This window comes from Danio aesculapii, chromosome 14 (assembly GCF_903798145.1).
Source record: "Danio aesculapii chromosome 14, fDanAes4.1, whole genome shotgun sequence".
Lineage (NCBI taxonomy): Eukaryota > Metazoa > Chordata > Actinopteri > Cypriniformes > Danionidae > Danio > Danio aesculapii.
Genome location: NC_079448.1, coordinates 28678593 through 28692999, shown reverse-complemented (window position 1 = coordinate 28692999; position 14407 = coordinate 28678593). Strand labels below are relative to the sequence as shown.

At 35.4% G+C, this 14407-nt stretch overlaps 1 protein-coding gene across 1 annotated transcript; it reads left to right on the top strand.

Annotated features, from left to right (window-relative positions):
• The first annotated feature begins 9987 nt into the window (after positions 1 to 9987).
• neurog1 (neurogenin 1) lies at positions 9988 to 11435 on the top strand. The gene is made up of 2 exons (XM_056472557.1): positions 9988 to 10096; positions 10204 to 11435. The coding sequence occupies exon 2, from the start codon at positions 10214 to 10216 to the stop codon at positions 10838 to 10840; it is 627 nt and encodes a 208-aa protein (XP_056328532.1). The 5' UTR covers positions 9988 to 10096; positions 10204 to 10213; the 3' UTR covers positions 10841 to 11435.
• The last annotated feature ends 2972 nt before the right edge of the window (positions 11436 to 14407 follow it).

Below are 14407 nucleotides of genomic sequence, written 5' to 3'. Positions count from 1 at the left end.
CAGGGGTCGCCACAGTGGAATGAACCACCAACTTATCCAGCATATGTTTTACACAGTGGATGCCCTTCCAACTGCAACCCATAACTAGGAAACATCCATACACACTTATTCACACACATACACTGTGGACAATTTAGCTTACCCAATTCACCCATACCATATGTTTTTGGACTGGGGGAAACTGGAGCACCCAGAGGAAACTCACGCCAACACGGGGAGAATATGCAAACTCCACACAGAAATGCCAACTGACCCAGCCGGGGCTCGAACCAGTGACCTTGCTGTGAGACGACAGCGCTACTCACTGCGCCACCCTGATGCCACAAAAAAAAAACTCTTATTCAATAAAATAAACTTCGTGAATAACCCAACTTACATCATTTTTTGCCATGACCCAATTTTGTACATGTTTACCTTTTTAATGTTCTCAAATTTTAATAACCATGCAAATAAAACAAATAATCAAATAAATACATATTTAAAAAGAAAAAAATATTTAATACTCTACATTTTTATTTCTAATTCTAGAAGCTATTCTATATACAGTATGTAACATGCATTTTTTTTAATTAATTTGAGATTTTTCAGGCAGGCAAGCAACAAATGAGTGGACGGGTGAACGAACAAACGAACGATTAGATGAATGAATAGATGGACGTATGAATGAATGAATGTCAGGATTGCAGATCTAATTTATAATACAAAACGTGTTCTTCTCCAAACTGAATGGTAGCCTTTAACTATTAGTGAAATGAGATTATATTTTGTATTATTTGTATTTTTAAAACATTGAACACACAGTGATCTCAATTTCAGTGTTGTTTTAAAAACTGTTAATCAATTTTAACCAATAACCAGCAACAATCCCATTGTTGTTTCAACTAAATCCGATTTTACTCAGCCAGTTGTAAAAGCGCTACTGTGTTTGCTGACCCGTGTTCAGCGTTTACACACAACCTGCAAAACAACACACGAACACAAGAGGTCACTATAACTCTAAAGTTTTGCATTGTGAGGTCTTTATTCCCCAGATATACAGTAGGAACTTGGAAGCGTTTTCTAACGAGGCAGCGACTGATATTTACACCAATGTTTGCTATGAAGGGCCGTTTTAGTGCTGTTAAATGCAAGTGAAGAATGAAATATTTTTTTCTCAATAATCCAGAGGTATCTTGACAACTAGCTACTATATAGACTTAAATTATATTGTCAGTTATATATTTATCATGTTCTTCATGTTGTCACAGAATAATAAATACATAAATAAATAAACATACAACTAACTAACTAAATATATCAATTAATAAATAAATAAATTAATTAATTAATTAATTAATTATCAAATTAATGTGTTGTTTTGGAGTTTGCCAACAAAAACAAATAAATAAAATTCAGTCAACCAAAAAATTTTTTTAATAAAAATCAAACTAGCCTAATAATATCTATTTAATAAAATACATCATTAAAATATATCTCTAAGATGATTACTTAATTATAAACACCAGCAAATCATTACACTCCCTATAATAAGCCAGCAATGAAACATGATGTATTTAAGAATTAAGAGCTTATTTGCACTAAATGTTAAGTGATGCATAAAACATTTATCCAGGAAAAGCTCTCTGAAAGGTTTCCTTCCAGTTTGGCTGCTGTTTTGTAGCTTTAATAGCAAGTTTTAAACGCTTCTCTTTCACGGGCAAATAAAAGCAAATGCAGTCCAGTGCTATAGATCAGACTGTCTCTCCATTGTTGCGGAGGCAGGTCAGAAACCCCAGGACTAAAGCCATGCATGTTGATGAGCAGGGCAGATGTCCGCACACATATCTGAGCATGCTGGATGAGCTTTGCATCATGCATATCCAGGCCGCTCCTCAGGGATTTCTTCATTCCGTCTGCATCACATTCTTGCAGAGAGCAGGCATTCACTCATCGCATTAACCTTGATATTATAAAGGGCAGAGGAGAGAATGAGTGCAGATGTCTTCACAGTCACAAGTTCATGGCCTTCATGTTGTGGATACAGTGCCGTCATTTAATCAGACCTCACTGCTGGATCAACTTACAGCAATTTCTCACTTTAAATCGCTGCTGTGGTTGACACAGAGTGCAGATTCTATTTATTTGGATAATTCATCCACTGAAAATATTGTTTTTGGCCAAGAGCAATACAAATGTATAATATAAAAGCACAAGGCCATGCAAAAAAACTAAATCATGTAGGAAGGGAGAACAAATCTGACTGGCTAGCCTTTAATTTCTTGTAATAAATGTAGTTTAGTTTGATCCATTTTTGGTATTTTGTAAATGATTATATTACGTATAATATATATAATTTATTACACAACAATTGTAAAGCAACAATATTTGATAATACTGTTATTATACAAACAATATTTAATAATAATGTTAGCCAGTATATGTAAAGTTGAAACACTTATTCTAACTTGTATTTAAATACATCATATAACAATAATATATGATTTGAATTAGAATTGCAATAAAGTAAAAGGTACTGTTTACAAATTTATAAAAAAAAATTTGTTTGAAGGTTTTTTAAATATATAACATTTGTTATATATATAGATATTAAGATAACAAATCACTTCCTATAAGTAAAGCAACCACAGAAATAAGAAAATTTAACACACACACACACACACACACACACACAACACACACACACATATATATATATATATATATATATATATATATATATATATATATATATATATATATATATATATATATATATATATATATATATATATATATATATATATATATATATTTTTTTTTTATCCATTTCTTAGTGAATATAGGCTATCAATTTTGGTGCATTTGAACAAAACATGTTCTTTAAACAGATTTATTTATTAAAATAATATTTTAGTCACTAAACATATTTTGAAATAAAAGATAGTACAATTAAATTCAAGCAAAATATTGCAAAATGAAAATTACACCCTACAAAATTTCAACAAAAATTTTAACATTTTTTGCTTATTTTTATTTTTCCTCTTTTTAAAATTTATATTTAATATTTTCCTATAACATGTAAATTTGGGTGTACTCGTTTTCGGATCGTTATCGTAAGTTATTTTCTTAGATAAGCTCCAGATTTGGCTTAAGTACTGACTGTATATGCACAAATATAATATTGTGTAGCTTCCTATTAAAACTATTAATTTAAAAGATAGATTTGATTTGTGAGGGGTGTACTAATACATGATGAGCACTGTATGTATATATGTATAACAGTTGAAGTCAGAATTATTAGCCCCCCTTTTAATTTTTTTTCTTTTTTAAATATTTCCCAAATGATGTTTAACAGAGCAAGGACATTTTCACATTATGTCTGATACATTTTTTCATTTTAAGGTCAAAATTATTAGCCTCTTTGAGCTATATATTTTTTCGATAGTCTACAGAACAAACCATCATTGTACAATAACTTGCCTAATTACCCTAAACTGCCTAGTTAACCTAATTAACCTGGTTAAGCCTTTAAATGTCACTTTAAGCTGTATAGAAGTGTCTTGAAAATTATCTAGTAAAATATTATTTACTGTCATCATGGCAAAGATAAAATAATAAATTAGTTATTAAAAATGAGCTACTAAAACTATTATGTTTAGAAATGTGCTGAAAAAAAATCTTCTTTCCGTTAAACAGAAATTGGGGGTAAAAAAAAATAAACAGGGGGGCTAATAATTCTCACTTCAACTGTGTGTGTGTGTGTATATATATATATAGATTGCTTTACTCATAGGAAGGGATAGTTTTGTTATCCGCCACATTAAAGAAACTGAACATATGTAAGCAAACCTACCACAGTAGTGGTTTATTCACCTTTCATTGTGCAGCATTTTGTTTGGACCAGCATACTGTGTTCAGATATATTTCTCTGGTGCGGCTTTTGTTTTTTGAGAGCAAAGCCCTTGTCCGGTGTTGATGTGAGTGCTCTCAGAGCTCCTGCAAAGAAAAGCCCTGTTCCTGAGCTCCGGCTCACTACTTTCCTTCCCCCTCTCCCTGCTCTCGCCAAAGGTAGCTTTCAGATGCAAAATAAGCAGACATATGGAGAGGAGGTCTTTCTCCAGCCCTCCTAAAGATTCAGATTGTATGACAAATCACGTCCACCACCACCCTCCCAACCCCACGCCGAATCTCCAGACAACAGCTTCATTAGGGTGAAAGAAGCAGTTTTTGCAGCTTTGTCGAGTCAAGCTCAGACTTCTTTCCCTTCTCAATTACTCCATTGTTGGCGAGAGATTCGAGTTATTGCACTCAAAACCATATGGCTGAATCAAACACCTACAAGTGATGCCATCAACCCAACCTGTTTCACTTCGAGAATAAAATACAGTCAGAGAAAGAAATCATTGGAGTAACTTGATGTAATCGTGACACATTTACTCAAACATCTGAATGATGTTCTTTCAACTTAATTTAATCAAACACAACCCAAGAACAAAATAAAAAAACACCATTTTAAATTTCTGGAAAATTTCCCTTGAACAGTTTACTGCTGCATAAACAATTCACTCTTTTACATGACATATGAACTGGACAAGTAAAAAGAGACTGATCTCAGACTGATCTTAAGTGAAGCAACACACTTGGCAGAATTAGGAAGAATTATGAAATCTTTAATTTTTAAAAATAAGTGAAAATAAAAGTCCAACAAGTCTTCTTCTGTAATTAAAACAATGAAAATGATGGTTCACAGAAAAAATACTACATCATCATTTCCTCCCCTTTGTTTTAAATCTTTATTAGCTGCTTTCTTCTGTTGAACACAACAAAAGATAATCTGAAGAAAGCTGGTATCAACTTTCATAGTGGGGAAAATTACAGTGGAAGTCAATGGAGTTGCCAGCATTTTTAAAAATATCATATTTTGTGTTTATTAGAAGAAAGTAAAACAGGGTTTGTAACAAGTGAAGGATGAGTAAATGATGGCAGAATTCTACATTTTGGGTCAACTGTCCTTTTAAGATTACACTTTTGTCAACATTATTGTCAAAAAGAATTATGTAGTCCTAACCCAAAATGATTAAGTTAACGTAATTGTTTACAAATTTAGATGGACATAATAAATACAAAATCTAGAATTCTCTAGCTTGAGCTCGTATTAAACAAGCGGTTTGAAAAGCTTTGTTTTAGAGTAAACAGACAAATATTTGCTGCAAAAACAAAAAGCTGGACAGCCGTGAAAGAAAAGCAACTCTGCAAAATGTGTAACACAATGGTCTGGCGAGGTCAGGTGTATGAACTTATCATTAGTCAGAGAATCGCTGTTATACTTCCTCCCTTTTACGCTGATGTAGCTTGTGCAAAGCTTCTTCTCATTTTAGTGAGGAGTTGCCTGGGTTACTTTCAAATATAAAGTCTTTAGAGACACAGCTCGCATTGTTAGCACTGATGCAGGGTAAACTAGAGGTAAATTATGCACTTGCACAAACACACCAAGACAAGTGAATGCCCCACCGTAGGGTTTGTATTTAGACTTGGACATCTGATTGATAGTACTAGGTTCACGAACTGGTACATTATGTGTCGGACTCACAAAGAGAGCTGAGAATTTACATTCACATCACTTGTAATGAGATTCCATTGCATTTTGATAATAGCACCTGTTCTGCAGAAATCAAGTAAATATACACAAAACTTTTTAAATAAACAAAAAAATCCCTAGTGTAATTGATTATTTTATATATTTACATTTCACAAACTACTAAAACCCTTTATGTAAATTAAATCATATTATTGTCCTTTTTTTACATGTTCTTGACAATACATCTAGTACCTTAAATTATAAATTGGATTAGATTATACTTACACAAGAAAGAAAGAAAGAAAGAAAGAAAGAAAGAAAGAAAGAAAGAAAGAAAGAAAGAAAGAAAGAAAGAAAGAAAGAAAGAAAGAAAGAACAGGCAGGGCGGATTTAACCAATAAGCAAGTTAAGCAGCCGCTTATGGCCCCAGAAAATCTGAGGGCCCTCCAAATAAATACCTAGAATTATACCTATAAATTATGTATAACATTGTTTTCTATTGTATTTTGTATGGTGAGGGTCTAAAAATGTTCATTTGAATGTAATTATTACATCTGCGCAAATGTGTCCCCCACTCTCAATCACGGACCAGTACAGCAGTTAAATCAGTACCGATTTAGTTTTAAAAACGAAACAGTTCATTTATTATTTTTAGTTGTGTATCCATCTTAAGAAAACAAATTGTTTAAAGAGTTTTACAAGAGGTTACACGATAGTTTACATGTTATTATTATTTAGCATTAAGATAAAATGAAGAAAAGGAGAATGAGAAAAAAAAGCTAAATAATTACAAATAAATTAATGTGAAATGCATTTTAGAACTTTTGGGCCCCATGGCTAGATATGCTTAGGGCCCTCAAATCACTAAAACCGCCCCTGAGAACAGGTGTAACGCAACATTTCATAACTTTGTTTTCCAATCTAGATAAAAGTCTATTTTATTCCGCAAAATATACCGCAAGTCATTCAAATTTTGATGTGAACAAAGCCGTGACTTTATTAAAGCTCTAGAATCTTCCAGCAGGGTGTGACAAAGTTGCTGCAGTCTTTAACGATTGTAACCCCAGCGTTTCTTTTCGGTGTGTGAGCGCTGGGAGGGAGTGCTATGTGGGGGTGATTCTCTTATTTGGGGTGTGGTGTCCGCGTACAATTGAAGCACTGGAGTAAGGAATTAATTATCATTCAAAAGTAATGGCCCTATTCTGCCCTGCTTGAATTCTGAACAAGGAGAGAAAAGGTCCTCTGGCCCCGATCCTGCCGCAGCGCCAGGGGAAAGGATTATTCCGGGGATTACCATGTGAAAACTTCTATCAGACTTTCTGACTCAAAGATCTTTTGCGAACAGTAATCGCGTTAATACCCGGGGATTAATGCTGGGCCGAATGCAAAATTGAATTTTAATTCGAATTGCATAAATAGATATAAAATAAATTAAAAGGCCATTCTGCCGGAGAATAAAGAGAGTTCTGCTCTTCACACGTCACATGCCAATCCAAAACAGAAGCCACAGGTCGAACAACACCAATGCACCTTTCACACACCGTTTCCACACCTGCCATGCAAATCTTTGGCGTTTTAATACTGCTCTCTTTCTTCTTCCCTTTTTTAATGTTGCAATAGGCATTGTGCATTGAAATATCACTTCTATTCAGGCCGTATATTTAAGTTGAGCCTATGCTCGCGGACAGCAGACCACGTGCGTTGCATTGCTTTCTTTTTTAAAAGTGCAGCGTGCATGATTGTTTTGGGGTTCAGATCAGACCCTCTTTAAGTAATTCAGTTGTTTCATTTTCTCACGTGTTTCTGCTATTGAAATGCAATCAGGTCTCGTGCACTTGTGGCTAATCCTGTCAAAATCTCCTTGGCAACATCTCTCAGCTGTGGGCAAAGCCCTTCTTCCTCCCCGCCGCCCCTTTCAGGAAAAAAGAGAGAGAGAAAGAGAGAGAGAGAAAACTCTTGACACATCCATCACTTTTGTGGAAATAAGTAATGTTAAGTAACATTGTAAAACAATAACTTTTTTATGACTTTATAAGAGCAATAAGTGCACGGTCCGGGCCAGATCACTAATGTTCTGACTGGAAGCAAAATAGTCGTTCAAGCTGTTTTCCGTCTTTGAAGTTATTACTGACAGGTTGGTGTTGTAATAGTAAAATCGATCTCCCCCCATCACCCCAGTCTGGACCTCCACGGAGGCATCACATGGGCTTTAAAACCAATGCGTTCGCCATAAAATCTAAAATCGTAAAAAAAAAAACTTAGATCACTTGCTAATTGTCGTCCGCAACTAATTAAAGAAAAGCTAAAATAATTAATCATTCTAAATTACGTAAGCTATATTAGATCATTATTACATTGGGATTCACGTACCTGCTTATTTTCTTATTACTTGTTTTAGGTTTTGTATTGCGACTACTTTTAGATTACGTTTGAGCTAACCTTTTGTCTCCAAATTCTAATGCGTGACTGGCAAAGAATTATAAGATATTATAGTACATAGTACTATTTATTATGATTGGCTACACAGTACATTTTTAGAAATAAAAATAAAAGAAAACATGGAAAGAAGAATTGATAAATTCTGAATAAATAGCCAATGCCATTGTGTAAATACATCACAAATACAAAATTACTAAAATCTGTTCATATATATATATAGGCTATTCTTTGCAGTAAAAAAAAACATCTCAGAAGTTCACTACATCTTTATGAGTTCATATTAGGTTGTCTGAAATTATGCATCCAGTCCACTTGTGCTTCACTTGATGCCAGAGAAAGCACAAACGTGCCTCAGAAGCGGGGTGTTTTTTGTTCACGCTGGGACTATTTGAATAAGAATAATGCTATTGGAGTGTCGCAGGCCGAGAAAAATGAGTGACAAAAGCTCAGAGGCGCAGAATTTGGACGGGGGACAAACCGTATAGAGCTGAAAAGAAGAGAGAGGAGAGGCGCACAATGGAACAATTCACCTTATAATCGCTTTGATATATCATACATGCCTGAAGACTCTAAACATTGTGTAATTATTTATAAATGACTGTGCCCCATCGCCATAATACCGCACGGAGAAAAGCGCCGCAGGTCTCTCGCCAAACTATTTCTAAATAGTGCCCCTTCATTTTTTTTCCAAAGAGGGGCGAGTTGCTTGCAATTGAATAAATTGAATAATTAATGAACAATTGTACGGCTGTCTCATAAAGATGTCTTTAAATAAAACTTAAGCCACTGGGCTCATTGGAGCAAGTTTGATTGAACTGCATCTTTCACCCTGTCTGTTATAACTCAAAATGCTGCTGCAGACAGCGTGAAACAAAGTAAAACAGCACTTCTGTAAACGCGTCGTTTTGATGTGGACGTGAAATATGGGTTATGTATAGTGAAAGGCAATGTCAGAAAAAAACATTTAATGTGAAATAAGACAAACAGTCTAAAATGTGCATTGAAAATGCAAATCTTTGAAAGTTTTTTTTCCTGTTAACCAACGCATAATTGTATGCTACTATTGGATGTTTGGAGAATGGGTTTCTTTAGTAATGTAGGCTAGCGTTGTTGTTGTTGTTTTAGTCTAATCAACATTATTCTGCTCTTGTTTTAGGTAATGTTTTGTTCTGGCAAATTATTGTGAGCCTTAATTCAAAACATAGATCTCTACCTGATGCAAATATGCTTATATGGAAAACTTGTGAGGTCTTGCAGAATCACGTTTGTGATGTTACATGCATTTAGTAAAATACATAAAAAAAAAAAAAAAAAAAAAAAAAAATATATATATATATATATATATATATATATATATATATATATTGCAAAGTAGCTTGAGATCAAAGTAGCCTGCTATAATTAACCACACTTTATATATATTATATATATATATATATATATATATATATATATATATATATATATATATATATATATATATATATATATATATATATATATTTACATATATATATTATAATTTAAAATAACATTTATAATCCTGCAACAAACCCAAAAAAATTGGGTACTTCATCAAATAATTTTGACAGATATTATTTGATATAACAAAATACATTAGAAAAATGTGCAAAATGTGTCTTGTAGCCTCAGGCCACTTTTAGGGATGTCCATTCTTTTCGATTTCCTCTTGAGATTTAAGTTAAAGTGCGCTTGGTGCATGCAGGACAGACAGCAACAGCTCCGCTCGCGTGGCCGGACAGCTCTCCCGCTCTCTGATTGGTCAGCGGTGATTACAGGCACGCTTCGGAGGGCGAACAAACAACGGGCATAAATTATGCTAATGAGATGGTCGTGCGGCACGGGGCAGACCTGATGCAAACCATTCATTCATCCTTCACAAAAATGCCAAAGCGAGGGGGGTATGTCCATTGTCCCATCAGGGTATATAAGGTAGGTGAGGCCAGTCGTGTGCCAAGCTCACAAGCTCACACGAGCTGATTGAGGGTTAAGAGCGAGACAGACGCGTGCCTTTAACTTCAACACAAACTATCTGCAGGATTCTGCAAAACCTCAAGCATCTCCCAACCCACCAATAAGGTGCGTATCTGCGTCATGCAGACAACTTGGAAGGACTTTGCACGACTGCTGTTGTTTTTTGTTTCTTTTCTCGCGTATTCCTAACTTGTTTTTGTCAATTTCTCCAGGTTATCAACAATGGAGACCGTATACTCCGACATGGAAACCTCAAGCTGTGACTACTCATTTTCGCATACGGATGATGAGGACTCGCGCAGCAGCCTCCACCCCGCGTCCCCCGCGTCCTCCTGCGGAAAACCACCTGCATCTCCAGCCGAGCTCCAGCAGAAGAAGAGGCGCAGGGGGCGCGCGAGGAACGAAACCACTGTGCACGTCGTGAAGAAGAACCGCAGGCTGAAGGCCAACGACCGCGAGAGGAACAGGATGCACAACCTTAACGACGCCTTGGATGCTTTGAGAAGCGTCCTGCCTGCGTTTCCCGATGACACAAAGCTGACCAAAATCGAGACTCTGCGCTTCGCTCACAACTACATCTGGGCACTTTCGGAGACCATCCGGATCGCAGACCAGAAGCAGGGCAAGTCAAGAGACGCTCCGCTGCTGCTCCCCGGACTAAGCTGCATGGCAGATGCACCCAGCCCCGGTAGTGACTCTTGCTCCTGGCCGTCCGGCGCATCCTCCTCGTCTTCATCCCCGTCTTACTGCAACTCAGACCCGGGCAGCCCCGCAGCCATGGACGATTTTGGATACTTGCAAACCGACGTAGTGTACAGCTACCGCAACTTCGTGCCTAGCATCTATTAATGTGACTTTCAGCGTTCTCATGTCGGTATAGAATCCGCAGAAGTGTGTAGTAGTGTAAGATCACTGTTACTTTTCTATTAGAACCAAGAGCACAACGTTAGGTATTCACTGTTTGCCTTAATGACAGTTTGCAAATGAGAATGTTTTATTTTTGTACGTTTTGATATTGATGTTGATGCTTTTTTCCAATACCTTTGCACTTTTTGCATTCCTTGGAGCGTGACCAGAACCCCCAACATAGAGATAATTATAATTTAAAAAGCAAGGCAGATTGGCCTTTGCTGTCCAAGGTGAAAAGTCAATATTACAATTTGTAGAGCGATAAAGCTGAAAAACGAGCGTGAAAAATCAGTTTCAACGCTGTGACAATAGACTGAAAGGACAAGACAAAGATCTGGCCTTATGCATTATGTATTTTGACCCGAAGAACCCTCATCTGTCCGACTGATCCGTACAGTTAACCAGCGCTCATGACGGCTTTCCCACCACTTTTCTTTTTGTTTTATTTATTCAACCTGTTGCTTCCTTATGCTATTGTATTTTATTGTATATAAAGAGATTTATTCTATTATGTATTTACCTCAGAATATAAATCTGGTGCAAACATGTTTGTACGAATAAATATACGTTTTCTACTAAATATCTGTGCATGCTTGTGTGCTTCATAATCTGAATGCAATATAGATAACTGTGCATAAACAACTCTGCCAAGATAATGGGCATCATTGTAATGAGCCCAGCTATTGAAGCGTCACTCTGGGTCACAGCGCATGAAATAACGGTTATGCAGCAGGTGCATGAGGATGCAGATCGGAGATAGCACGAGCGTCATCTAATCTGTCAGACAAACAGCTCGTTCACATTTAATACACCATCGCACTCAATCATATCAAAATCTGTGGATGAATTTTAATACAATACTTTTTATAAATGCATGGCGGTGGCTATTTTACATTTATGCAATGGATTAAATTATAGGTCTATACTAAAAAAAGTGTTGGCTAGCAACTGACACCACAAAGAACTGTTTTAACCTGACTTGAACCATAGTCATTAACCTAAATTAGTCTTGCTGAATTGACGTGTTTGGATGATGTTAAACAATAATTAAACTAATTAACGTTACCATTTTTAAGTTAGCCTACCATTTTTTTCAGTGCACCAACTCTTATTAATAACTCTGCATTAATAAAAATACAAAAGGACAATTAAAGCCACGTGATGTTGAAAGGATAATGAAGGCATCAAAGCTGGTATCAAAAGCAACTGTGGACAAAATGAATAAAGATCATAAAAATGACACTAGCTCTAATAGCTTTTTAAAAAGTTTTACTTATGATTTAATGATGGTTATTAGCTAACGCTAACAAAGTTTAACGAATAATCTTGCACAGCTTCCATTTAATTCATTAACCAGTGTTTATTAACGGACTAAAAAGTGTTACCGATTTAATAATACAAATAAAAATTTATTTTTTTGGCTAAAAGTTTTCCACGTAAAATTAAAACTATTTCGCGGTTAAACTTTTTTTCTGAAAAGGTCAAATAGTATAACTGACTAAACATACAGTAGCTTTTATATTTTTTTTTCCACACAAGTAGAGGTAACAGCAAATTACCCAATTTTAATCATTAATTGTTTTTAACTTTATTTTCCTTATTACGATGTGCAAATTCATTTATACCCAGACTACATTTTCCATTAAATGTTGATACAATTTCTAACATTTAAAATGAGTCTACAAGAATTATTGAAAATTAAATAAAAAAAAAACGACCAAGCTGCAGAGGCGTCATCTGTATTATTATTATTATTATTATTATTATTATTATTATTATTATTATATGCGCGCTGTATATGTGGATAAGTTGATTGTGAAGGGGTACAGGTTAAATCCTCTATTTGGGAGTTCCGCATGAGGTCCAGCCAAGGCTCTTGTATCTGCACGTGTCGGGGATAGAGAAGTATAATAGCGCGTGCTGAAAGCCTCGGGGAAAGGCGCATGCCAGCTGAAACGAGAAAAGGGGGCACAGACATCACGTTTATCACCCTCTCAAGAAGTTCATTTTACAGCACATCAAACATCCAAAGCGAGTCGTGTGGCACATTCACAAAAGTTATAATCAGCTTCAAAGTGCAGCACAATTTATGTCTTCTCTGACATTATGACTATCTCTTTGTTCACACTGCTGCCCTCCGAAATGCACCTGTAAGACTCCATTTTTATAAATTTATTAATTTTTATTCTAAAATTATGAATTTTATATCCATAAATAAAAAGTTAATGTTGTTTGTGTCACTTTTCTTTATAGTTTAAAAATGCTGACTTTTTCTAGCCAAATTTAGGCCAAATATGAACAAAGCCAAACTTTTAATTGAGATATTTAACCCAACAATTGAGTTTGTCCATATCTGACTCAAAACAATCCAGCATTTTTAAAAGTGCATGTTTCTGTTTTATATTATTCCCCATAATCTGAATAAATAATTGAAGTATAAATAAAGAGGCATACAGATGAATGCGCTCTCTCTCTCCTCCTTCCCTCAGGGCTGAAAGGTTGTATCGGTGCAGAAGGGCTCTCTCAGGTCACAGGTCACTCAAGGGCAGGAGACCCCTCACCTCCCAAGGAGACGGCCTCCCATGTCAACGAGCACAAAAACATCAAAACAGCCTTCATGTTTGTACAGCCATTTGCACACAGCTACATATCGCAGCCCTTCAGAGACAAGGCTGCGGGGGACATCATGCCCTGGGAGGTGCGTATACTTGACCTCACTTCTGTCAGAAATATCACTTGTATCACTTGTGAAATGTAAGTGGAATGTTGGTACTTCGGGTGGAAACATTATAGTCAAAAAAAGTTTCAGATACAGTCTTATCAGATTCCATCGCATGATCCAAAAAATCTAAACTGATTTATTTCGAATGCATTTTTGAGTAGTTTTTACTTAAAGGGACAGTATTGAAAACAAAACATTCTGACATAGGACAAAACGTGATGCTGTTTTTTTTCCAGGATTTTTCAGTATATCTTCCTTTGTGTTCAATAGAAGAAAGAAAGTCAAACAGGTTTGGAACAGGTGGAGGGTGAATAAATCATGGCAGATTTTTCAGTTCAGGATGAACTATCCCTTTAGTAACATAAGCTGAGCAATTTATTTTTAATTATTATTATCATTGTCATTTTGATTAATGCGTTACATGAAAATGACAAATGCATTAAATGAAGTGAAATTATAAACTGGGTTAAAACCAGTGGTGTAAAAGTTATGGACTACAAATACTTAAATTAAGTAGTTTATGTCAGGAATTTTAATTTACTATGAGTCGTTTTAAAAATGTGTATTTTACTTTCCCTTGAGTACATTTGTAGTTCTGTATTGGTACTTTTACTCCACTATTTTCCTTCGACCTGCTGTTGCTACTCTATTCTTGTCTATGGGATAGGGAGTTAAAAAATCAGTTCTGCAATTCCTGTACAATCAAAGCGCACATAAAAAAGTAAATTGCATCATACTGAATTACCTTAAGACATGGACGATTTATAAATGCACCAAACCATTTG